The following is a 26873-nucleotide window of genomic DNA, read 5'->3' on the forward strand; positions in this document are numbered from 1 at the left end:
ACAGGTTTTAACGAATAACTAAAGAAATATTTTCTTCTGATACTTTTCATCAACGCTGAATTCACCCAAGCGAGGTGAAGATAAAATATAGGAATTGCCAGGCTCAGTCTGGCCTTGGTGTATCTACAGCAGCACCTGTGGCACAGAGCAGCCCCACATGTTCCAGAACAAATTAGTAGAGCCTGAAGTATAGATATTTTTCTAAATTTTTATTAACATTAACTATTATAAGTCTGGATATCCTTTTCTACATTAGCAACAAATTCCTCTTTGAATGTTTTGGACACAGGGGCAGCCTGTGGCAGTAACTTCAGCACTTGAAATGGCAAGTGTAGCGAAAAATATTTCCTTTATCTTTAGTTTTGAAAATTTTTTCTTCTTTTTTTTTTTTTTCCCCTCTCCATTTTCTTAGGGCAAAAAACATTGTTATCACGTTCTGTGACCGGGACCACACAAAGCTCCCCGTTCTCATTTTCCAGAATGCATGCTATTTTTTACTCTGATAGTCACCTCTTTTCTAGGATAGAAGATCTCAATTTTTCCAATTGCTCTTATGATTAAACTTTTCCTAGTCATTGTCATTACCTGCTTCTCAATACCCTCCAGTCCAACAGTAACCCTATAGAAAGCAAAGCTGTGGTCTGTCTTCTGGACCATAGAATCATTTAGGTTGGAAAAGACTTTAAGATCATCGAGTCCAGCCATTAACGTAGTACTGCCAAGTCCACCACTAAACCACGTCCCTAAGTGCCACATCTACATGTCTTTTAAATACCTCGAGGGATGGTGACTCAACCACTTCCCTGGGCAGCCTGTTCCAATGCATGACAACCCTTTCGGTGAAGAAATTTTTCGTAATATCCAACCTAAACTTCCCCTGCCACCACCTGAGGCCATCTTCTCTTGTCCTATCTCCAGCCACCTGACAGAAGAGACCAGCACCCACCTTACTACAACCCCCCTTAAGGTAGTTGTAGAGAGCGATCAGTTCTCCCCTCAGCCTCCTTTTCTCCAGACTAAACAACCCCAGTTCCCTCAGCTGCTCCTCATAAGACTTGTGCTCCAGACCCCTCACCAACTTGGTTGCCCTTCTCTGGACACGCTCCAGCACCTCCATGTCTTTCCTGTAGTGAGGGGCCCAAAACTGAACACAGGACTCGAGGGGCGGCCTCACCAGTGCCGAGTACCGGGGGACGATCCCTAGCCAGGATGCCGTTGGCCTTCTTGGCCACCTGGGCACACTGCTGGTCATGTTCAGCCAGCTGTTGACCAACACCCCCAGGTCCTTTTCCTCCAGGCAGCTTTCCAGCCACTCTTCCCCAAGCCTGTAGCGCTCCATGGGGTTGTTGTGACCCAAGTGCAGGACCCGGCACTTGGCCTTGTTGAACCTCACACAATTGGCCTCAGCCCATCGATCCAGCCTGTCCAGATCCCTCTGTAGAGCCTTCCTACCCTCGAGCAGATCAACCCTCCCTCCCAACTCCTTGTCATCTGCAGACTTGCTGAGGGTGCACTTGATCCCCTCATCCAGATTGTTGATAAAGATATTAAACAGAACTGGATAAAAATATTAAAAAGAGCTGGATGAGACAAGCCACTGGTTTATAGGTTGTTTCCTGTATAGTACTCCATCCTGTTTCTCCTGCATCTCAATATTACACTTTTCTTTGATCACAGCTTCGTATTACATAAAACCGTTGGCTAAGGATCCCTAAAAAAAAATCTGTATCTCTTACCTGAACTGATACAGGGAATTTAAAACTTCAAAAGGTTATGGATGGGTGAGATTTTCTCCTTCTCTGCTTTACTTCACATTCTGACAACATAATATCTCACTCTGCATTTCTCTGCTCATTTTATTTTAGTGGAATAGGCCTCTTTAGTGTTCCTCATTCAATCCTGGCCTTGGACTTGATTTATCTGGAAAATACTGTGTATAGTAGATTTTGTCACCTCTCTGCTCACTCTCTCTTTCCCTTGTACTTATAAATGTAATAAAGTGGTGCAGATACAGCCCTCTGTTAGCCTGCAGAGATACTGCACATTGACTTTTCATCTCAACCTTTGTCTTTTGTCTCTTACTCAGTTTTTGATCCAATTCATTTGTTTTCTTTATCACAATACAAGCAGGAGTATTTTCTTCTATTTTTCTGGCGTCTGTCTGTAATCACAAATGCATTCAACCCTTGTATCAGCTTTTGATTTTAATTCTTTTGTGTGAAACATATAAAAAAACCTCCACAAAATACACAACCTCTACAAAACTTCCAGAAAGCACACTTCAGCATTTTGCTGCCTATTCATGTGAAGCGTACATCTAAACAAGTGGTACTAAATATGCTTTTAGTTACGTGCTATGCAGCCTACAGCCCTAAGAGCGTGGGTCTGCGTGACTGGTCAGACACAGAGACACGGAAGGAGGTTATCTGAAGATGTTTAAAAGCCAGCATGTGTATTTATTGCTAGGCATTGTCTCCTGTCTCGTCTTCCTCAGGATGCTCATGGACTTGGCATGGTCCCCAAGGCAATTTGACAGCATCTAAATTCTCTGCTCCCCTCTAGTCTGCGGCTCCAAACACTCCTGATGTGCTTTTCCTTCCCTCGGACCATATGGGCAGCCCGAACCAGGTACTGTGGATCTTTGAGGCTTTCAGAGCCTCTTCCTAGTGCAGGGGAGCCATCTAGTAGAGGGCTTGATCGATATTTTTAGTGGCTTTTTCTCAAAGAGGGAAAAAGCTGTACTATCAAAATGGGGCACGTTTTCTGTGCTGTGGTCACTGCTGAGCCCTGGCTGGGAAATTGCTTCTTTGGCTTGTCTCGACCATGGGGGGAAGCAACGATAGAAGCCTACCAGAGACACTTGAGCTTAAGGAGACCACTTTCCTCCCAGCACCTTGTTGTATGGTATTCTACGACCTCCTCCCAGCCCCTCCATATCTCTGGCAGGATATCTCATGCCCAGAATTCAGGGCTGTAGTTACCCTAAAGTCATGTATTAACCAATGCCGTATATAAGATTCTCGAAAAAAAAGTTGCCCCCTTGATCTCTGCCCCCTCTACCCCCCCCAACCATCCTCACAATTAACTCCTCCTGTTGCTTTTTTAACTGAAGGATGGAAAATGTCCTTCTAGGCGGTTACGCGGTAAGGTGGTGGGAGAGAGCTGGGCCAGAAGCAAGTGCCCAGGGGAAGAGGGAGGGAAGGATGGGGAGCAAGAAGGGAGAGGAGAGCACCCAAGAGCTTGCGAAACCCAGCAGAAGGGCCGGCAGCAGCAAATGCCAGGGGACAGCAGAGGAGAACCAGATCCCCTGTCATGGGGGTGAGCAACAGGAGAGTAACTGATTATTATAATTATTTGCAACCCCTTTTAGCAGGGAAGAGCTAACTGGCAGTGCCATTTATTCCCAAGCATTCTTCCCTAATAATACCCTTAATACAGCCTGTTCCATTGCTTTTGTGAGGCATGTTTTTCATCTTCAAACTCAATTTCATTTATTAGAGACTTCACCGTATGTGACACAGTGTGCACACAGCAAGTGCAGCAAGGATTCATTTTAATTATTATGTATTACCAGGAGGTACAATGTGTTTGTGCCGGTGGGCGAAAGGGCGAGGAGGGGGTGTTATCTATTTTGATTCTGTGTCACGTATCACAACTGTAAGGTGATGGGGCTTTCTGAATTGCATTTTAAATTTGGAATTGGGACATTTGGTGGCTGACAGTGCTTTGTGCCAGCCGTAGCGCAGGGAGAAAGTCTCCAACCAGCGAGCACCCGTGTGGCTGCAATAAATAGTCTGAGATAACAGACACCTCTCTGAAGTTTTTGTTAGAAAGTCAGCCAGAGGACTCTTCTCTGGGCAGTGACTAATGACATTTGAATGCTGCTCTTTATGCAAGTGTGATAATATATAGGGTTTTTTTCAAACTGGAATGAATTTGTTGTAAGACAAGTCAAAATATCATTTCAGTTGGGTCTTCGAAGGAGGAAGAGAAGCTGGACTCAGAAGCGGTGTTTTCTAAGTTGACTCTAACCTTTTTTATTTTTCTGAACTGGAAAATTTTCCTTTCTTTGCACAGAAATGAGGAGGCCTTCTACCCTGGAGCTCTATGTACCCCATTGGCTTTCTGCTCAGTGGTGTGATGTAGGTCTGGAAAGTATAAGCTGCAGCATAATTTTAATTAGAATAAATTATTTTTTTGAGGAAGTTTGCCTTTTTTTTAAACTTGACAGGTGGAGATATCATGAATGTTTGCTCTATTAGAATTGCCTGGTGTGGAAGGGAGCAAAGCAGAACCATGAAAGATATTGATAAATTGGAAAAAGTATAGAACGAAACAGCAGAAATTATGAGAAGCTTTGGAAGGAAGACATTGCAAGAATAGTCTAGAGGAATTTGTATATTTCCTCACTACTTGCATACAGCAACTTTAAAACTAGGGTCAATGCTGTTACTTGGTGCTTGAGCCACTTTGGCTGAAGCAGTTGCCATCATCTCGCTGTCCTTTGCAGGTAGACAAAACTCTGTAAGAAGCTAGTAAGCTGCTTGTGAGCACTCACTTTATCGGATTATTTTACTTAACTTGGCACCTCTAAAACACAAGCCTTAGGAAGACAACCCCAATATATGGATTCATTGTACACTTTTTTAATGGCAACAGAATCAACCTAACTCAAGTAATACTATATCAGGAGCACTGGAGATACAGGGTCTTAGTAAGTATTTATAACGCTCAGGCACAAATGTGCATATGTTTTGGAGAAGATAGCATCTGGTTATTAGAAAACATATTTCTGTTGAATTTTTGACTGCTGAGTACTGACAAGAAATGTTTCATATTATTGAAAAATAGATGAGTTTATTTGGCAACAATAGAGTAAATAATGTGTGACCGACCGGAAACTGATAGGAAGCTGGTGTTATTCTGACCATTTTTTTGTTTTTTAATTCTTTTAATATGATCAAGTAGTTATCTTGCTCTGGAGATTCCTGTAGAAAAGTTCCTAAAAGGCATTATATACGCTATAACTGTGAAATCAACATTTTAGTAAAGCTGGTGGGAAAAAAAATTAGCATTTCCTATGGAAAGAATGGCATGTTGCATAAAGATTATGTACACACACGCATGCATAAAAACATCATTGTTTTGGCTTGATTTTACTTTAAAAATTAAAAAAAACCCCTAATATGGAGGTTTTCAGTTTTGTTTTCCACTTTCCTTTTCCTATTTTCTTTCCCACTGACACGCTGAAATTTTTCAGTGAAAAAACTAACAAAGCAAAACAAAAACTAATTGTAATCTTCCAAGACAACAAAAAAGTCATTGTGTTTTCAGGTGGTGATGATCAATTTGAGCAGTTTGTGTTTCAGAGAGAAAATCCTACTGCAAATGAAAAAGACGTTTTATGTTCTTTGTCCATGTTAGAGTTAACTGACAGAAAGCTGAGGCCTTGGGTTAATATGATACCAAGGTGGTTTGTTCTTAAAAGCAAGAGTGATGACTATTTGCTTCTTAAAGACCTCTGATTGCCCGGCATGCTTGATTGTAATCCAAACCAACTTGCTTTGAATGACAAATTGATTGTTGTGTGCATTTTTGATAATATAGCAATTTGTCTCCTTGGGTATAATACTCTAATCGCCCCTTCATTTATCAGTAGGGAATCGGCAATTCGGCTCTTCCTCGGGCTGAGGTTTGGCAGGGTAGCCGTCACACTCTGTTGCGCACTTGCAGACTCTGAGTGAAGAAACCCCCTCCCGGCAGCATCGTGCACCCGTTCCTCAGCATGCATTTCATAGCACTCTTTGGCACCTACCGTATTGCTTGGTTTAAAAATGTAAATGTTTAAGTCAACAGCAGATGAGAGAATTTTGTCTGTTCTTGAGATTTTAAATTTCTTGTTTGCACACAGTCTCCTTTTCCTCCTTACTTCTGTGCTCTGGGCCCGTTTCTCATCTTCTGACCTGACTGAGCAGGAGGTGTTGGTTTGGTCTTCAACCAGCACTGTGCTTCAATCATCCCTCAAAGTGGTCAACACACAGTGACAGATCTGTGGTCCTCCTGGTCTTAGTGTTTGCAGTATGAAAAGTTGCCATTCCCAGGGAGCAGTGCATGTTTGTGAAGTTCGGGGTACCCCGTGTAGTGATAACGTTTCTTAACAAGGTGCAGAAGCTCTGCAGTTGTTTGTCTATCTCTTATCTCACGGTTGTACCATATTTCCTCTGTACCCCAGACTCTGATGAGTTTGTGTCACTAACTCTATGTACCCCAAATAAGATACGCTCTCTCCTGAGACAAGCAGAAGTCTTTCACCAGCAGAAGGGGAGGGTGAAAGGAGATGGAAGACATGGCATCCTTCCCCCTTCTGTGGTGGTTGGTCACAGATCCTTAACCATATTGAATACCTGGGTGTTGCTGGCAGTTCAAGATGTTTCCGTAGAAAACCCACGTGTAAGACAAAGTGGGAAAGCATACAGTCTGAGCAGGCTATATACTCTGATAACTTGTGAACCCCATCACGTGCCCTCGTAACCACAAGCTCATGGACAGTAATTCCCTCTTGGCATGCAGCAGGGTAGGGCTTTTCCACTGCTCGCAGCTTACTGAGAAAGCCACAGCACATCTGTTCGGTGGCTTGAGCCATTGAGCATTCTTTGCATAGCCTGCCTGGATAAGCTGTCACTCTTGATTTTTAAAACATTTCACAACAGAGGGTTAGCCTAGAATGGAGAACCTCTTCTGAGCATCATCTGCAGAGGCCCCTCTGCTCACAAACACATGCTGCTTAAGGCTGCCACCATCGTGTCTTATGTCAACAGGGGATCACGTCCTCTCCGCTGCAGCAAAGCACACCGGATTATCTACCCTCCATCAGTCAGCCGCTGGCCTCTGTTTTGCATTTATTATGTTTCTTGATAAGTGCTTTTATCTGTTCTTCCATGCCGCCACTCAGGTTTTAGAGATGCTCCTTAGAACATCTCCTTTTCTTCAGACTCTCTCTGGAAAACTGATTTAGCTTATCCTTTTGAGAAGGAGTTGGCCTCCTGTTCCATTTCTCTGAAAGTTAGACTTTGTTGGCTGGAGATAGAATACGGAGTGTGTAAATGAAGGCCCTTGTTAGCCTGGGGATGCTAATTTCCTTAAGCCTCATTGATAGTCAACCAGGGAAAGATCCAGAGCACTTAAATTTAGCTTGCTGCTCTGAGTCTGGCTCAGAAAGTGTCTGTATCTCTCCATTGCGATTACAGATGACTACGTTGAGAAATATTTGTCTTTATGAACACTTCCTTGTTTGTTTAATCTTTAACAGGATGCATTTTTCTGTTTCTTTTGCTTTATACTGTGTGTTTTCTATGCTGAGCAGAATCCACCAGATTGGGGGAGTGGGCTGCTTTGTTAGTATTATTACGTTTTGACTTACAGCTGTTGCATTTTTAACCTATGAGTCAGGAATTTCTATCACAAACTTCAATTTATGCACATCTCATCAGTGTAGAGTCTAAAAGTTATGGACAAGCTCATGGTTTGTCTTTACTACATAGTGCTGGACTGAATTCGGTAATAATGTTCTCGGTTAGAACAGCCAGGGACATGGCTAGATGTTTCCTACAAACATTGCCAACAGTCCTGCAGCCACCTTATTAAACTGGTCAGATTTGAAATACAAACAGCAAGTGCTTAAAGAGCTTTGAAAAATAAATTTGTTTTTACAATTTATAAAAGTTAAAATTAGCAAAACAAAGCAAAAGCACGCCATTCATCTCTCAATTACTGTCCCAGTTGAATACACTGGTTGGTGGATGATATTTGTAAATGTTATCACTCCCAGAATGTACTTGTTAAAAAGCCATTTCTCTATTTCTGTTGCAGTGAACTATTTCATAAAAAATGGTACAGAAGATGTGTTGCTGTGCGGCAATAGCACTGATGCTGGGTAAGTACTTTAAAAATATCTTCACTTCTGGTTCGTTTTTGTTGCAGGGTGGTTTTTTTTCTTGCTACATTTTCCTTCCATTGTCTACTTCTCACCAGCATGAAGTAGATATTTCAACTTCCCTGTGTCAGTCATAATAGGAGAGAGGATAATGACAATATTGTGCATAGTAATACAGTTTTCTGAACTGCAGGGAAGAGAAGTTTGTGTGTGTCATGTATTCAGGTCTAAAATCTTTAGGGGCCTTATTACAGTTCTTTTTCAATACGTTTAAATATATCAGTAAAAAAAAATAGTGAAAACTAAGTAACACTTTGGCTGAGTGGAGAGTATTTTAAAGGAAATGAAACAGGAAACGAAACAGAAAAGCTGGAGGGATTTAGACTGATGATGAATTCTTGGCTTTTGGCAGAGGAAGGTAAACAAATCAACAAATGCTAGTCCCCAAAATAACATTCTTTGGAGGTGGGAAGGTACTCAGTTTTGAGTTGTGATCTACATTTGTACATGACATGTTTATAGACTATGTGTGCTTCATTTTCTTATAATATAGACAGTAAAGAGATCCAGAATAATTCCTGTGGTATATAACTTACTCTGCATAAAGGACTTTATTCCTATCCCTACCATCTGTAGATGCTAGCAGTTCCTCCTGCATCCAGCCCTCAGAGTCTAAGCGCATTGTCTGAGAGTGTGATTTTGTTTGACAGGTTCTCATGATCCTGATGGAAATGAAAGAGTTCAGATGGGATGGAGAGAGATGAGATCTTGTGTGGGCAGAGACTATAAACATGCAAAGATTGTAAGCTGTTAGGAGTTGTAGGAAAAGGAAGAAAAGACCTTAGAGTGGTGGGATGGATGAGGTTTGATCCAAGTATGTGAGAGTATTTGAATCAGGGAGGTGGATGACCTAGATCAAGTGAGGGGAAGAGGTGAGATGGTCTACTTTTGGAGGGAGATGTTTTGAGTTGGTAGAATTAAATGTAGAAAACTAAAAAAAAAAATAGGGTTTAAATTAGGAAGAAATGTGAAAAGAGGGAGACAGTAGGAAAACGAAGGGAAGATAAAATCTAAACTTGCTTGTGGACAGGAGGGCGAGAAAAGCCATGGGATCCTGGAGAGAGATGCTTTACTTTCTGCTGCCACTGTCTATATCTGTATTTACATAAGACAAAGGGAAAGCTGAAGTGTCAGCCTTCCTTCTGCATGTCTTGTGTGTCTGATCTGTATTGCCAGTCTAATTTAGACTGTAAGCTCCTTGGGCAGAGGGCCACGCTTTCCTCTTTGTTTGTTCCACGGAAGGTACAATGTCAGCATTCATTAATGAAGTGCTTTGTTGATTGTAATACATTGCATTTATCCAGGCTCAGGCTGGACTCCAAGACTATTGGGATGTTTCCCGAGGATCCCAGGATTTGGCAATCTGCCTGTGCTGGTGGACTTCAGCCTTTGCTAGCCAATAGGCAATAATATTGAGCAAAAAATGTTCTGCACAGCAACAATATTTTGCACGTCATGAAATATTATACCTTGTTCTCTCTGACCACCTGAACCATGTTGGTGGCAAGCTGCTAATGTCATGAGTGATGGCGAAAGGGTTGATTAGATTATAGGTAGTTTGTGAGGCATAGTTTAGGGACTACTGCTTTGGAATTGTCCAAGTGGTGGGAACTTAAATACCAATCCAATATCCATGGAGTATCTATTAGTAGCCTTTATGGATTTAAGGATTGGGTTCTAGAAATGCATGTTAGCAAAACCACCCTTATTTCCTTCCCTAGAAAGTCAATAAATTGCAATGTGTCAGCAAAAAGCCATGATTGGAGAAAACCTCCAATGGGGGCACTATGCCCATGAGAGAGTCACAGCCTGAAACAGCCAGGGGAGAACTTCCAGCTTTCCTGTATAAAAAAGAGGAAAATGCCACCCCAACAGCTAGAGTCCTTGTGCTTGTTTTGATAAATACATCAAAACTATCAGTATTTGTGCCGTTAGGGGAAACCCACTTCCCCTTTATGCATCAGTTCTTTCTTCTTCAGCCTCTTGCTGTTTTAGTTAAGTATTTAATACCACTGAGTAAGGTTTGGTTTTAAATGCCTAAAAATGAGGATTAACTATTCCTACTTACACTGGTTTTTTAGCTCAGGACTAGCAAGTGTTGTCTCATCTGTTATACCTTGCACAGAGTTCCTGCCAGTCCTCCACTCGTGTTGTTTAAAGACATGAAGATAATTAGAAAGATGATCCTAAGACCTCAGGGGACTTGCAAAGTCATGTATTCCCACCTGTTAGGCTAGAGAGACCATCATTTACAGGCTAACGTATTTAACAGAGTGGATTTGTTTTCTTTTATTCTTCAATGGTCGAAGCCAAGAGCAAGTGCGTTCAATGGTAAAACATAAAATCTGAATGCGTGGGACCTTTTGGGACAGGATCAGGGAGGTGAGTTAAGAGTGAGTGGATGCATCAGACTGGGGTTCCCCCATCTATTAGCAATGAAAGTAATGCTTCTGCTTCTGCTCCCAGTTTGGAGCTTGAATTTATTAGCCTCTGGGGTACACTGAGGACCCAAAGGAAATGCAGGGAAGGGCAGCGTCATGTGTGCACTCCTGGAGGGATTTGTTGTTAGTGAGGGATATCTGTGTTGTGGCTGGGATATTAAATCTTGAGGTAATTGACAAAGCCATTTTAGTGCATTTTTAAAAGCATGTTAATGACACTCTGAGGTTTGGCTGGTTGCTGTTATTATAGAAGAGTAAAAAAAAAAAGATCTAAATAAATCTACGATGGCAATTATTAGGTCATGAGACTCAGATGGTCTGATGTAAGAGTGTGTAGTGATGGAAACTGCAACCTGAGCTGGAGTAGCAGGCCAAAATCAGCAGGGAAATGATCATCAGTGGATGCTATATCACAGACAACCTAATTATCTCCAAGGTGGGGGCTTTATTACATTACTAAGAGGGACTGTTTTCTGAACAAGCACCCAAACTGCCAATAAAGTAGGAGGTAATGGATCTAGCTAATATTGATTCTAGTTCAGAAGGGATTTGAATTGATGTATGTCACTCAGCAACAGCAAACACGTCCCTAGTACTTCACCTGGCAGATGGAAGAAAAAGCATTTATTTATGTTTTTAGGTATGCTTAAGCAACCTCAAGAAGCCACTTTAAAAATCACACTGCAGACACATAGTAGGAATGTCAAGGGGATGGCATATTTCTTAGTTGCACAAGAGCTAACCTGTCTGTGGGGTTTCCCATATGTTCCCTCAGAAACTTTCTTCAAGATACATGAAATCTGATTTTTCTTCATTTAATCAAATAGAAATTTTGTGTTGTTTTTCTTCTTGTTTGTCCAACTGCATTTTTCCCCTTGAGGTACTGCAAGAATTTGCTTTGTATTTACAAGGAACAAAGAGTCCAATGGAAACAAGAAGTAATGTTTGGAGAAGGGAGAAAATCAAATGATTGTGATCAAAGATGTTCTTTAGCTCAAAGTGAACGCTAGTGACGTGTGCTCAGTGTTTCACAACAAGCACATTCAGAGCACCACGTTAATGGAAAAATCCTCTGCTCTGAGGTGTGTGTCACAGATTGGTCAGACACTGGAAGCAGTGCTAACAGCAAGGCTCTTTTAACAGAAAAAACATAGTGTATTTGCAGAATTATTCATGTTTCTAGATGTGTTTCGGGGTTAAATTTTGTTGTTCTTTTGGATGTGGCTGCACTAGGATTTATCCAAGTTGGTTCTCTTTTCAAATTCAGCTTCTTTGATTTGATTTAGTTAAAATAAATGGAGAAAGCTCAGTCTGATTTTTAAAGGGATTACAAATTCTATAAACTTACTTTTCAATTTAATTCCCAGTGTATAGCTTATCCAATTTTGAACACCTTGTTTCAGCCCTAAGGAAGGTCCAGTAAAGATCCAGTACAATGATCAAATATTTGGAAGATCTTAGCTCAGAGCGGAAGCTGAAAGCTGCTCTAGCCTTTGTGAAATCCAGTCTTAGCATCAAGTGGACTACGCTTTGCAAGGGCTACAGAAGAGCAGGCGACAGCAAACAGCACCGTACACTCCTGTAATCAGGCATCACGGCCCTTTTGAAGGCATCTACCCTACTGGGTGAAAGTTGCCCCTGAGGGCAAAATTACTTCATATCCAGTGATGAGTATTTATGGTGATAGTGTCAAAGGGAAGGCCTGGAGTTGGGCACAATGCTTTAGGGTGTGCTCGGGGACCTACAGCAAGGACAAACCCTGGCATTCGGTGCCTGGCTCCAGGCAATGGGACATGGCCAACACCAGGCAAGAAGTGAGGGAGCCTCCAAGGGCGCTGCTCTCAGGAGGACACGCGGTCCTGATCCCACCTCCAGATCCAACGAGCACATCCCCACTGCTTCTACCAGGCATCGCCCTACTGTGGTCATCAGAGCAAATCTCCCAGCAAGTGGGCTGTGGGAACCGTTTCATGTCAACCTGCTTCAAGCCGCCCGTACAATGACAGGTTGCTCCTTCTCCATGACTATTAACTGGTCATTTTGATGAGACGACCAGCACCGCAGAGTCCTGTGCTTCCCCGCAGAGTAAAGACTCACAGGGGCTGCAGCAGCTTGGAATTATCTGTCCGTGAGAAAGGAAGATACATTTCAGCTCTAAAACATTTCCACTTTTATCCTGTTGTAATTTCACAGGGGCATTTTTCTGCTGTGGTTAGACTGCTGTTTTTTCTTCCCCTCTGCCTGAAGGTTTGGAAGAGCAATAGAAACAGCAAGGAAATTTGTCCATTAGGAGAAAGAGAAACGGACAAGATGCTATCAATGTACAAAGTAAACAAACAGACAAAAAAGAGAAACTTATCTTTGTTCTTTTCACTTTTTCACTCACAACTACAACAGGGAGCTGGCTTTTCAGAAAAGTGTGCATGTTTTAAGTCAATTGTATCCCCTTTGGATCTCAAGGTCATACTGCTTAATATTTTTTTTTCCCTTTCACATGATGTGTCCTGTATATTCAGCTTGTAGGCAGGAATATTCTACGAGATCATACTGACAATGAAAGCACATTTGCATCGTGTCTGTACTGATATTACCAAAAAGACTAGTGAGCAGGAAGGAAAAGCAGCCAGTAAAGCTACTTCAGGATGCAACAAGAAAGCACCTTTGGCAACTGCATCCTAGTAACTGTTGCTATAGAAACTTTAGCTACCTTTATCCTCACTATGACCTTGATTTTTCTTAACAGGGTACATTAAAATAATGTACAGCGCAGGGCAAGATTCTATATGGTTTGGTAAATTCTGCTGTCACTGAGCTTATTGCATATAAGGGATGAAGGAACGATCATGTGGTGTAGTGCTCCTCAAAGTTTTTGAGTGAGTCCTAACTCTTTCTAAAGCATCATCAGAAAAAAACTTTGTTTCCTTTTGTGTTGTGGTATTTTCCTAAGGTAGTTAATACCAATACATAAAGTTGCATCAGATGCCTGTTTTCATAGTCACCAAGAGTACCAAAAGCAATGTTTTTATGGTAGGTTCTCCACGCCACCGTACTGTCAGCGTACTCATTATGGTAAGTACAGCGATGCAGCACTTTGATCTCTCTGAGCTATAGTAACATTCTTTTGCCTTTACGCATCCTCCACGCAGTGATTTAAAGTCCCTTGCAAAAGCTTATCGCACCCCTCAAGGGTAGAGAAGAAACATGCAGCGGACCGAGGAGCAGCGCTGCTTTCAGATGCTTCCACCAAAGCTACTTTGCGCAGCCCAGCGCTGCAGCTCTCACCCAGCCCTCGTCCAGTGGAGAGCCTGGAACAGCGTGCATGCCTGCCAGAAGAACGTGTCAAACAGCATGCTCTCCCACAGCACTTAGTCCCCTGACTACAAGCAAACATGCCCAGTAACACAACCCCAGCTGTGCTGGAAACTGGGGAACTGCACCAGAGAATGATGCACCCAGGCGATTCTTTATTTGCTGCTGGTAATTAGGACCACTGCAGCTGTGAGCTGCCTGAACTTAAATCCATATTATTATTAATTTATTGTTATTATTACTTGTTTTCTTAATATAAGAAGGCTGCAGATTCAGGCCACTTTGCGTTGGATACTGGACAAGTAGGGTGGGAATAGCCCCCTTGGCTTGCAGGGTTTGCATTTCAGAGGTGCAGTCCATGGATGGATAGGGTGAAGATGGTGCTCACGTGTCTCAGTTGCACACATCTACTCCTGGGGAGCGATAGCCAACTTTGTTGGGCAGGTCGTGGTCTGGCAGCATGTGTTTATGAACGGGTCCATCACAGGGAATGGGCTACTGGGGACATTTGGCATGTGCCTGGTGGGAGTGGTGTGTTCATGACACTCGCCAAATTCAGTCTGATGGGGTACAGCTGGCTGACGGGTGGGAAAGGCTGGAAAAGCTGGTGGAGTGAGGAAGGGGATACAGTTCCCAAATGTGTCTTCTTCAAATGTCACCAAAGCAAGGGTATTTTGGAAAGAACGAAGTGTGTTGTTTAAATTACCAGAGCTAATAACGTAATTACACCCCAGATTAGTAAGCAATATTAATGAATTTATTACAAACCTTCAGGCTGTACAGCATACCTTAAATGAATTTAACTAGATTCTGATGTAAATCACACAAACTTTTCCATCTACTCTGTGTTGGTACAGTGACAGGAGAATGAGGATGGTTTGCTCACAGTGAGAAAGCCTCTCGCTTGAGTATGAGAAAAACCAGAAAGCAAGTATGTCACCTGAAAGATGCTGCAGGGGCCATTGGCATAACATTAGGTATTATACAGGCTTAGGGGCAACAATAACAGTCCCCACTCCTAGGGATCAGTTGTGTATTTGGAAGATCATGTCTCTGGTTAAACAGCAGCAGTAGGGATTAAATCCAAATCCACTCAATTCTTAAGGATGGGTAATATTACCTCTTAGTCAAAGCTGTAATAAGCTCATCAGCCACATGAGAGAAGCAGACTTACCAGGGGCTACAGTCTTCATTAAGCAGTAATCTACCATTATGTTTATGATAAATTATTGCCCTACATTTTGTTTGATGGGTTAGACAGAAGATCCAGTGTCTGGCCACTGGATTGAGTGAGAAGAAATGAGAGTTTGCTTACCTTGCTGCAGCACAAAGTCTAAAAAAGCCACACTGCAGCACAGGGAGTTCTTCCTCTCGCTGCTTGCGTGTGTGTGTGGAGGGGTCTGATGTGTCAGGCTGAAACCAGTGGTTTTCCATCTGCCTGAGCAAGTAGCCCGTGGGGGGAGGCAGAAGCTTTTTTCCTGGATACAAGTCAGTGGCACGCACAGGTCAGTGGGTGCTCTGAGCCTGTGAGCAAGCCTGCTCATGGGCATCTCCTTCCCTTTTCTCTTCCAGTTTCAGCTCCTGGTTGATGTTGCTCTTTATTCCGAGCTTTTCTTCTTCTTCTTCTTCTTTTGTTTTTGGTTTTGTTTTTTTTTTTTCTACCCCCTTTTTTTCCCTTGGTTGGACTTGCTTGCACTTCCTTCCTTCCAGACCATTGGCACCCCTTGCTTTAAAAAATGCCTTTCAAATTCTCTCTGACCCCTTAGATGCCTGGAATAAGAGCTGCTGGGGGCTTCTAGGCAGACCTATCCAAAGTGAAGGGTGCCTCTGCGAGTGAGATATTGGCTCTTAGATGGCAGTTAAGGGGGAATTGTAAGTCAGACCCTCTAACTGTGATTAGACTTTGATATATCAAAACAGAAAGAGCAGGGGAAGGAGGGTGACCTGTGAATTCGGGCAGACTGGGCACCTGCTGACGGCAATGCCCTGCTTTGGCTGGGGCATTGCTGCCTTTTGGCCCCTTTCTCCTGCATGCTCAGTCGTCCTTACAACATCCATTTTTAAAAATATTGCCCTGTTTCAGAATGGGTGGTTTCGTCTTCTCAGGTAGGAGCAAATGTTAGTCTAAGGATCTTTGTCAGTTCCCCCACAACCACCGCACAGTATGCACTCCTCGTTTGGCTGCTGGTCTCCTGCCTCAAAACCAAGAAAAGTGAGAACACACAAAAAGTGCAGAGAAAAACACTCAGGCCTGTGACGTAAAGGAGATCTAAACCTCTCTTTTGTGGCCTGAGGACTTTAGCGTGAAGAGGCAAGTTGAGGAAGACTCTACCGTGCACATCAATAAGCCTTGGAGGCCATGGGCACCAGCTGCCCTTCAGCTCTCACTGCCAGGCTTTGACACCCCACCGTGCTCAGCAAGGTAGTTTCCATTCCTCTGGAATTAGCCATGTGTCAAAAACGTCAGTGATAAACATTTCAGCTTGGTTTCTGCATTCTTGGGCTTAAGCTGTGACCTAAGCAGGAACAGTAAGGGGCCCTTACTGCAATATGGTTTTGGTTTTTTTAATTTTCAGTGTGGCTGTGGTATGTACTTTATCTCCCATTATTGCTTCTTTCATAAGCAATTTGGTGTAGCAAGCCGTAGCGTGCCTTTGCAAACTAAACCAAATGAGAGTGCAGCCTTCACCTTACAGATGTCGTAGCTGACGTTAGCAGCTGCTTGATGCTAACTCCTGGTAACACATGGACAACTCTCCTTGTATTTTCAGGGTCTGAATGTTACAATCCAGCACATGGTTGTTTTACAAATCTTTTATTGCACAACCCTATTGGCCACTACAGTTTGGATCACCAGGTCACTTGGCTTGCCTAGATTAAACTCTTGAGACAGAGCATTTTGTAATTATGCCCCTCAGCTACAACTCTCTGGCAATCCCAATCTGTGTTATTTAAAACAAAGCTGTTTCTTCTGTTCTTTAATTTCCTGTACCAATGCCAGCTTACAATGGTGATTACAGCCTGATGGATAGGTAGGTAGACTGATGCTTTTAACTTTTCTGAATCAATGACACTAATTTTATTGTGATCAATTGAACAGCATCCTGTTAGGCTCCTGTGGAGGATATTATAGTTATGTAGCTTGCTGTTGTTGTTGCCCATCCCTGTGCATCAGAGGAGAGTGCAATCCTGTGAAATGCTTCCCCGAGGTAAAAGAAGCTAAAGAGTTTGCTAAAAAATCCAAAGGGGAAGGCTTAATATTATACATTGAAGATGCTTCAGCCAAATCTTGAGACTCCTTAAAAAAAATCCTCAGAGGAAATGGTCTCAGCTGCAAAATAATATTCTCATATGAGACTCTTACACCTAAATTTCTGTAGAGTGTTTTTCTGGGAAGCAGCTTTTTGTTTTCCTCTCAGTGTTCTTAATGCATTCCCATACCCCATGGGTTATCACTTTTGTTGGCTACAAAAGAGGGCGAGCAAGAATAAGGAGTTGAAATGTAGGATATTTTGTCTCAAGTGTCTAGTCTCTGTAAGAAGGATGCGAGCTAACATTAATAGCATTTTTGAGCTGAAGTTCATACTTTTCATGCTGAAGACACCTTGTTTGAATGCTCTTACACCTGAACATAATATTAGAGTACCGTGTACACTCACTGCAGAGTAAGACAGTTCTTTTCACACCAGCAATCTACTGCTGAGTGGGAAAGGTTTTAGAGACACATAAACACAGAATGGAACATGAAAAAATACTAACTGTATTATAAACAGAAAATATTTGTCTTAGGTACCATTGCTCATTTTCACAGTCAGGGGAGTTGCACCTCCGTGTCCTCGGGCTTTCCAAGCAGTTGTGGTGAAGTGCTTTAAGCAGTTGCTCTGATTTTCTTCTGCATCAAAACAGAGTTTCCCCAGGAAGCAACACTGGCAGTGAACCTAAGAGTGACTTTGCAGCCTCTAATCTCATGGTGCGAAGAGGTTCCTATGAAAATACAGCTAAGTGCAATGCTCCTAATATATCCTTTCTTTCAGACTCTCTTGTGCAAAATGGTGAAGAGATTAAGAGGAAAGTCTCTCTCTCTGTCATATTGAAATTAATGGCAAAATTTCCATTTTGCCTAAGATTTTAGGCAACTTATCTGGATGAAACCTAATTTCCAACCGACTGCACTGTCTAGGCTTAAGTTCACCATTTGTGTAATCACCATCAAGTTTCTCACAGCTGTATTCGGATGTTTTAGTCATTAGTGATGTTAAAATATGAGTGATGAGACTTGGAACTGGTCTTTTGTGGAAGACTAAGGAAAGGCTGTCCACCTCTGGACATGATCACTTAGTTTCCAGCCAAGCACAGTAGGTGAGAGCAGTCATTTTCTCATGGCGAAAGGAATAAACCTTACAAAAATTTTCATGTCCTGTCTGGACATGATGTCTTAGCACAAGCAAGTGGAAAGGGTTTCCTTCTCAGGAATCCAGAGGATCCATTTCTCAGAGCTCTTGAACAGTGTCAGCAGCACGTCACAGGCACTGAAGGCTGTCTGCAGCAGCAGATCAGAGGCAGAAATCTCATGTCTCTATGGCAGAGAGTGACAGCAGATGCTGCCTTTGGGAGAGAGGAGATTTCGTGAAAAGGCTGCCTTGAAAAAGGACATGGATATAGAAGGGAGATTCAGTGTGCATCTGCATATTATAGGGGGAAAAACCCTGAGATTTCTGTGTTTTGTTCTCTTCTAACTCAGTAATGTTACTGTAATTTTTATTCAAATGTGGCTCTTACCAGGAAACAGTAGGTAGTCAAAGTAGGAAAGATCTAGAAGGAGGCATTTCTAGGCTGGCAGGGAAAAAAATTAGAATTGGCTCTTTTTCTTTCTTTGTGAGCTATAGTTACTATTGTCTAAATTCTCAACTGATATAAAGTAACTTGGCTCTACCTAAGGTGACAGAATCACTTCTTATATTCTCACTTGTGTGTTACATTTAATTCATTAAACATCAACGGTTCCTTTTCATTTTTATTGCTTTTTTCTGAAGAGTACTGCAAACAAGGATATGCACACATTTTGCAATGCTTCAGCACTCCTTTTTTCAGCGTTCAAAGCAGACTTAAAAATTTGTGCTTGACTAATGATATTAAATTAAGCTTCTTAAAGTGTTGTCGAATGTCTAATGTTGGTGGCTGACACCATAGATTCGTGTAACTTCAAAACCTATAACAATTTTTTCTCATCTCAACATGCAATACGGGTTTGCTATCCTGTGCTGTAGAGATTTGATTTATATCAGTATAAAATTGATATTTAAAAAAAATAATCCTTGATTTTCACACTGAGACACACTCTGCTTTCTCAGGAGTCAATTTCTTTTTTGGGTGGCATTTTAAAAATTACTTTGCATTATTTATATTACTGCTTTGCATTTCAATTTGTGGCAATATTCGGCTTTGGTAAAAAACAGCAGTGATTGAAACACTATGGGGTTTTGCTGGGAGAAAAAAGTTAAAAGCTGTACACATTGGACAAACTCTACATGACTGATGACATGTCTAAAATGGCTGGATATTACAGTAATCATCCTATCTGAAGGCAGTTCAGAAAACCTTGATTTCTCCATCTGACAGGCAGAACATCAAGCTCACCATCTGCCAGGGCAGAGGGTGTTGCTCTGTTTTCAAAACACTGCCTGGAAGTTGGTGTCTCTCAGTGTCTCTGATCTCTGACAAAGTGCTTTCACAATCCCTCCTGTTCCAAACATCCCTAGTTGTGTCAGCTAGAATTTGCACCAAATTGTACGAGGTTCATCTCTATCTATCTATCTGAAGCACAAGGAGAACAGAGAGAGATGGCATTACTGCAAGTTCTCCTGAAGTCTGCTTCTCCAGATAGTTAGATGGTTCCCACCTAACAAATTCCCAAATAATGTAGAGCTCCAGGATGCTGGCAATGTCCTCGATCTCGTATTCTTGTCCTTTACATAGAACAGTAAGCCTTTGCATATCACTCTGTGTCTTCAGTTTCTGATGGGTCATATCTTATGCTTGGGAAGCAGCTTGTGATATGCAAGAGGTGTGGGATCTTTGATTAATCATATTGCACCATTCTGGGAAAGAGGGTGGCTCATTGACCCGGCATCTCTTCTACCTTGTGTTTCACCTGGTGATGCAATTCAGTACTTACATAGTACCACTGAAAGCATTCTTTTTCTATTCTGGCATATGGGGCTGGAAAATTACTTGTCAAGAGTTTCAAAGTTTAATAAGAGCCAGTGATATTCATGCTGTCTGCATGCCATTTAATTTGTGAGTCTTCAAGGCACACAAGGAAATAATTTTCCTGGCAGAAACAGAAAAAATGTTGTGACCCCAGACTACGGCAGTGAGCGGAACAAAGGACTGGGTTTCTTAGATTAAAGATCTAGTCCTTGCAGGGGGTGAGCGCAAGGTCAGGCATAGTAAGCAATTGGGAAGGGGCTCAGATGGCACACGCTGGTGTCATCCAGCCAGTGTCAGACTACCCAACCAGAAAAGCAGGTTCACCATCACAGTATTACCCACAACTATCACAGGAGACACCTCATTTATGATTCTTAATTAGGAACAAGTGCCAAGAGACATCATATTTAAGCACCAAAGTCCTGCTTATACACCTAATTGTGGTCTATTCCAAATATCTGAAATGCTAGGTGCTCATTTGCCATTGCAGCTCAAGCTGTGGTTACCATTTTCCAGTTATCCTTTCAAAGGAAAAATAAGATTGCAAAGATCTTTGGTATTGTGAAGTTAGCATCCACCTGTTTCCTGTGTTCTTACCCAGTGAAGGAATTTACCATTGAGGATTTATACTCTTAACCAAGAGCATTCCATGTGTTCCCCTGGAAATCAGTTTCTCCATGCTGAAGCCATCTATGATGCATTTCATGTATTGTCTTTCATGTTTTGCAGCACGTGCCCTGAGGGATATATATGTCTGAAGGCCGGGGAAAATCCTGACCATGGTTACACAAGCTTTGATACTTTTGGCTGGGCCTTTCTCTCTTTGTTCCGTCTTATGACTCAAGATTGTTGGGAACGTCTTTATCAACAGGTATGAGATTGTTTTGTTACTGTTAAGAATATAAAATAAACACATCGCCTTGTTACAGTTATATATCCAATAATTAAAGACAAGAAAGAATTGCTGGTTATTAGGTAAACTGTGCTCTTAGTGTTCTGGAGAAGATCCATCTTTTCTTTTCTTAGGAGTGATGATACCAGAAGACATTATGCTGGGTGTTTGGGGAAAGGGGGAAAAATTGGTACCGAGAGAAAGACATTTTGAATGGGTAATTCACCTGAATCTAAATGAAGTTAACCACTTGAGAAAGATCACCACGTCACCATATAATGATTTTGGGGGGGGCTGGTGTAACATGAACTAGTCTTTGGAGTCCAGCTCAGAAAAAGGCTAGAGAAGCAGCTGTGTACTTGGCAGATCTGGTTTTGCGAGGCATGATAATGAACACGAATTCAGCAAATGGTAAGACTACCTGGTACCTTTCAGTTCTCTCTGCTGCAAACTTTTCATCAGGGACACCTGACAGCCAGAGGCACAAATGGAGTCAGAGTCAACTTACAGTCATTTGTGCAAGGTGTGCTAGGTAAATCCTCATTTTAGCGTGCGTTTCCTGAAATGTATGCGAACTCTGAAGAACTACGTATGATAGTTTGGTGCTGAAGGACATACTCTGTCCGTGAAGCCACTGAAGATTTACTTCTGCATCTCAAAATCGCCCAAACCAGAACATGCTCATAAGGAAATCAAGGGAGTTAGTGCTGACAGATACTACTCCGAAGGTACTGAGGCAGACATCTTTGAAGGTATTGGGGATTTCAGCTTCACATGCAGCCAGTTATACAATTTCATTTCAGGAAAATGTGAAACAATGAAATTGAAGTTTCTTTAAACTATATTCACTTACTTGGCCCACAGCTGTATGTACAACTCTGAAAGACTGAAAGTGTGACGGCAAGTAAGGGTGAATGTCATTCCCTTTTATTATTTGACCTTATAATAACACACAGTGGTTTCTATCACTAGCATCAAGTCATTGACCATGAGACATATCTGTAATATAAGCTCAGCCTGTTAACCTAAACTCCAGTTATGCCTATAAAACTGGTGAAGAACCAGGCGATACAGTCAATGGTCCCAAGGTTTGTTTCTCCTTATACCAAGGCAGATGTCTAAATAACATTCAGTTGAGTTGCACCCTGAAAGTATCTTTTTCTCCCCGCTGACTGTAAAGGACCTAGACTGTAGACATCTGAAGGGATACAACATGAACCCTGCTTGGAAAGTTTCTATGCACTGGACAAAAATAAATTGAGCTGTGTGGGGGAAGCTTTCACTGCAACTGATCGTAAGATTATTTATTCTAAAAGAAAACCAGTGGAGATATTTGGTAAACAAAGAAAGCATTCTTGATTTAGAAATGAATTTTCCTGCAAGGCACATGATTTTTGACTAAGGTATAAAAATTTATTGGTGAGAAGATTATTTCCTTGCATGTGGTTGTCATTTGTCATCAAAGGGATTCTGTTTGGGCTATTAACAAAGGCTTCATTCAATTATATTGTAATTCTAATTTTTTTTTTCCTTTAAAAAAACCACCATTGTAAACAAGTGTTAGTGATTTTACTTTTGTGCTTACAGACTCTCAGATCTGCTGGGAAGATCTACATGCTTTTTTTTATGCTAGTCATCTTTTTGGGCTCATTTTATCTGGTCAACCTGATTCTGGCTGTTGTGGCCATGGCATATGAAGAGCAGAATCAAGCCACTATTGCTGAAACAGAGGAGAAGGAAAGAAAGTTTCGGGAAGCCATGGAGATGTTAAAGAAAGAGCAGGAGGTCAGTAAACTATGTGATATGATTAGCCTTGGGTAACTTGAACAGATGGTACCTTGAGATTCACATTCTCTTTATTTTACATTTATGTGATCACCAAAGTAAGACTTTGCTTGGAAGCAGCTTAACGTTTATTGTCCTGGACAGAGTTATTACAATTCTCTCTAAAGGAAAAATGATGGCTCTTCCTGCTAGCATTGGGCCATTTAGGGTTTACATATCCAGAGTTGTACTGGTCTAACTGTACCACATATGCCAGCAGAGGAATTTATATTGGTTGGCACATAAGACATTTTAATGATGGTATAACTACATCTGCATTTGAGCAAAACCCAGCTATTTTGGTAGCTCAGCCATAGCCCCAGCTGAACCTTCTTCCACCACCACTTTAACTCATGTTCATTTCCTCACTGCCTCATTCAAACTGCCATGAATCTCCAGCCATCCGATAATGAAGATAAAGATGTAGGATAACCTGTTTGAAGCACATACGACTTCATTCCTGAACAAGTAAACAGGCAGATCTTGAGGCTAAACTTTGCAAATTATGCAAAGGATATGGATTTAATGTTATGTCATAAGTTTAAACAAAACAGGGAGGCCAAATGGTGGATGCAGCCATATAGCCTTAATAACACTAGTTAATTTGCATGTGGTTTGTATGGGGTAGAAAGTCTTTATTAAACAGCTGAAGAGAACATTTTAGGTGCTGTGAACAAGAAGACAATAAGAAAATTAGTCTGAAATAACACGTAGCACTGTAGTTCAGAGAAATAAATCCTCAATACACAATATAAACTAGTATACATAATTTTCTTTTGGGTACATATAGCTTCAGGGTCTAATCCAAAGCCCATTTAAATCCTTGGAAAGAAAATAGAAAATGCAATTCACCCTTGACAAAGTGCTAGTAGAGGCTTACACATCGTTTAAGTCCTTTTAAAGGTCCTCTTTGATGGTTTAAGTAATAGGTAAAAGCAATTTAGTCCATGTACAGGCACTTTGAACAGAGTAACTTTCTGCCGTAACCTAAGGGAGCAAACTGAGCTCCAACTCATACCTATTTTATACAAATTTTCATGTGTTTTGACTCCAGCTGAGCTCTTCCTAATAACAGCCAACTTTGGTAGCCCCAGCTATAATTAAAGATATTTAAGAATTTCCTTTTGAAGGCTTTGATTTCAGTTAAGCCTGTATGTACACAAAAAAGGAACATTAAGCCCTGAAAGTCAGAATGTGTCAAAATGAAGGTTGCTCGTGAAAACTTAAATTGTTCCCATTTATCTATATGCTTTATAACATAGTCTTTTCTTCAGCCAACCATGTCTCATTTTTCCTGTGCCCTATTCAGTACAAAGGTTGGACAGTGCATGACTCAAGAGCAGCTCTTCGCTTTCTCATCATTTGTTCTGTACCCTTAGGCCAGCTCGAGCAGACTTCCCGACTCAGGCATTCAAAGCCTGCTTCAAAGACAAAATGACTAACATCCTCAGAGGTCTTTCAGTGCCTCTTGTCTCTGCTCAGGCTCTGTGTGCTTCAAAAATACTCATTTGTATTTGTAATACTCCTGGAGAATTATCTTAATCTTATCGAAAGGAAATTTAGGAGTGTAGCGATTGGTGTCCGTCATGTCACTAGTGAAGACCAGTAATTCTGCAAATCAACCCCCGACATCTCAGATTAGACATCTGGAAGAAGAGGCTCAGGAAAGTGAATTGGGTGGATGCACCACATAGCTTCCAGATGTCCTTCTCGGGTGTCTCGCCCCAGCCAGGGCTACTCGGTTTTAATCTTGCTCTCCAAGCCTTCATCAAGATCTTGATTTTGACTTTCTTACTGTACCTCAAGTCCTATCTCCTGCGTAATCCCCATGTCAGTGCTCGTGTGAGCTAAGCTTTTCTCCCATCCTTCAGCCACCACTCGTCCTTGCCAGACACGTCGGGTCCCACACGCCTTTCCAGCCCCTGGGAGTCACCGCGGTGGGTTATGGCTTCCAATGCCTGAGGGGCAGGACGTGGTCCAGCCACAGGAACCCAACCAGAAAGAGTAAATAGGCAGCACGTGGGGACATCCTCCATGCCCGGAGAAACAATTTAGTCCAAACCCTTTTTCAATAACTGAAAAAGGTACGCAGGGCAGAAGCATTTCGACCCAAGCAATAGGTAAGAAAATGCTAGGAAATTGAAAATTAGCTTATTTTGCAGCAAGAGTACAGCATGCTTAGTAGCACAGCCTACAATATTTTCTAGATTGATAAAATATGACGGCAATCAGAAAGGAAAACTGAAAGTCTTTAGATCAGCTTTTACACTGTGCAGTATAAAGAGAGCACAAATATAATTGATAGGCCTGCTTGAAGACTATCAGTCAATTTACACAATTGGTCTAACACATTCCTAAACCTGAATTTAACACCAAAAGACTTGCTGAATCTTTATGAAGAGAAAGCACTTCAGCATAGCAATTAAATCAATTGGCTCAAAAAAAAAAAAAAAAAAAGAACAGCCTAGACCAGTGTCTGAGCCCTCCTCCTCTCTACTCTAAGCAGCTTGCTCATGAAAGATATTTCCCACAGGAATTAAGTTTTGTTGTGCTCTCAGCTTGATAGAGCTACCGCTACTCCTTGAAATACATGATTGATTCTTTACACGACTGTTAAGTGCCTTCACTTTCCTTGGACTGATGCCTGTGGGAGGAAGGGAGTATTTTGCTGCGGAGAGCTGATTGCCTGTTTGATTCTAGTGGCTTACTGACAATAGCATTGAGGATTCATCCATTTCTCCTGTTCTTGGGAATCTGGAGAGGCTTTTTTTTTTCTTTTTTTGTAATTCACTCGCTTTATCTATTTCGGCTGGGAGCTCTGCAAATGGACTTGTCTCCAGGCCATTGGTGTGGCTACCGCTGAGACGCTGGCACCTCCAAACCTGACCTTGTGCTTTGCGCTCAGATCCCCCTCGCTCCGTCCTGCCCTCACCAGGGATGGGGACCCGGCTTCTTCCTCGCACCCATCAATTCTTCCTCCTGGCTGCTCCTTTGCTTCCAAGGCTGTGGCTTTGTGGGCTCAGGCTTTCGCTTTCGGCTTCGGCTGGTTTTCTAGCAGTTGGTCTGTTATCGGTCAGCTCCTGCAGCGATCCCACCAGATAGCCAGCCCAGCACCAAAGCACACGGCAAAGCAAAGTCCACCTTATCTTCAGTTAAGCCCGCGGTTTTCTTTTTGCATCTCTGATTAGAGCTGCCTGCTCTGCTGCTCGGGATAAGTGTTTACAAAAACGTGCCAGCTGAATTGCCTGCTGTTCCTCGCATCCCTCTGTGATGGGGAGGAAAAATCCTGGCAGCCAGCTTGGCTGCCCTCCTGTCCAGCCCTCTCAGTTCAAGGGGCTGAAGTCCAGGGGGGGCTTATTCGGAGGTTCCCCAGCTTGAGATTTTTTTTGGCTGGCACCAGAAGTGTTACTCCAGAGATATGTGCACAGTGTACACCTGCAGGTGTATGCACACAGGCTGTTCCTCTCTTGAAATGTCAAAGGATCTGGCATGTGAGCTCTATATAAATCACATTATTTTATGCAGCCATTCCTAATGCTCCCTCATAGGATCTGGGTGGCAGACCTGCAAGTGTGCATTTGTACTAGGAACGTGTCTCGCTTGTTGTTTCTTTTCCTATGGCTAAATATAGAGGTTAGAAACACGTTAAGACCAGTTCCAGCCACGTGAGATAGTTTTCTGATTAATGGCCACCTGAAATTTTTAATTTATCTCCTAAACAACCTTTAAACTTAAAATGAAAAATAATTGCTGAGCAGAGTAATTATTAGTTCTCACTGAGATCCTTAACTCAAATAATAAATTTTACACCTTCTACCATCTTCTGTTTTAGGCACTAGCTGCTAAAGGAATTGATTCAATGTCTCTTAGTTCATTGGAAATGTCACCTTTGTCATCCAAAAATGCCAAGGAAAGAAGAAATAAGCGAAAGAAAAAGAAATCTTTGGGAGCAGAAGAGTACGGGGAAGACCAAAGGAATCCCAAATGTGACTACGACGATGGTCAGAGGAGAATGGTAAGCCGTGGTCTGAAACGTCACTTATTCCACACTGCACTTTGCTGGATAGGCCAGGCTCTGAGTAGGCAATTTAAGCTGAAACATTCAGCTTTAAAGAAGAATCAGATGATACTTAATGTCATAACTGACCTGCAGACAGTCTGTGTTAGAACAGTGGAAGGAAATTTGTTACCACTTTATTTTCAA

General features: G+C 42.0%; 1 protein-coding gene across 6 annotated transcripts in view; it reads left to right on the forward strand.

Annotated features, from left to right (window-relative positions):
• Positions 1-26873, forward strand: part of LOC142038847 (sodium channel protein type 5 subunit alpha-like) — a 217149-nt gene that overhangs the window by 73232 nt on the left and 117044 nt on the right. For all 6 annotated transcript variants that reach the window (XM_075044726.1, XM_075044717.1, XM_075044735.1 and 3 more), the window contains 4 exons: positions 7870-7933; positions 20683-20824; positions 22433-22630; positions 26502-26684. In XM_075044726.1, coding sequence (XP_074900827.1) covers positions 7870-7933; positions 20683-20824; positions 22433-22630; positions 26502-26684 — 587 coding nt within the window. The remainder of the gene's footprint in view (positions 1-7869; positions 7934-20682; positions 20825-22432; positions 22631-26501; positions 26685-26873) is intronic.

This window comes from Buteo buteo, chromosome 2 (genome assembly GCF_964188355.1).
Source record: "Buteo buteo chromosome 2, bButBut1.hap1.1, whole genome shotgun sequence".
NCBI classification, from domain to species: Eukaryota; Metazoa; Chordata; class Aves; order Accipitriformes; family Accipitridae; genus Buteo; species Buteo buteo.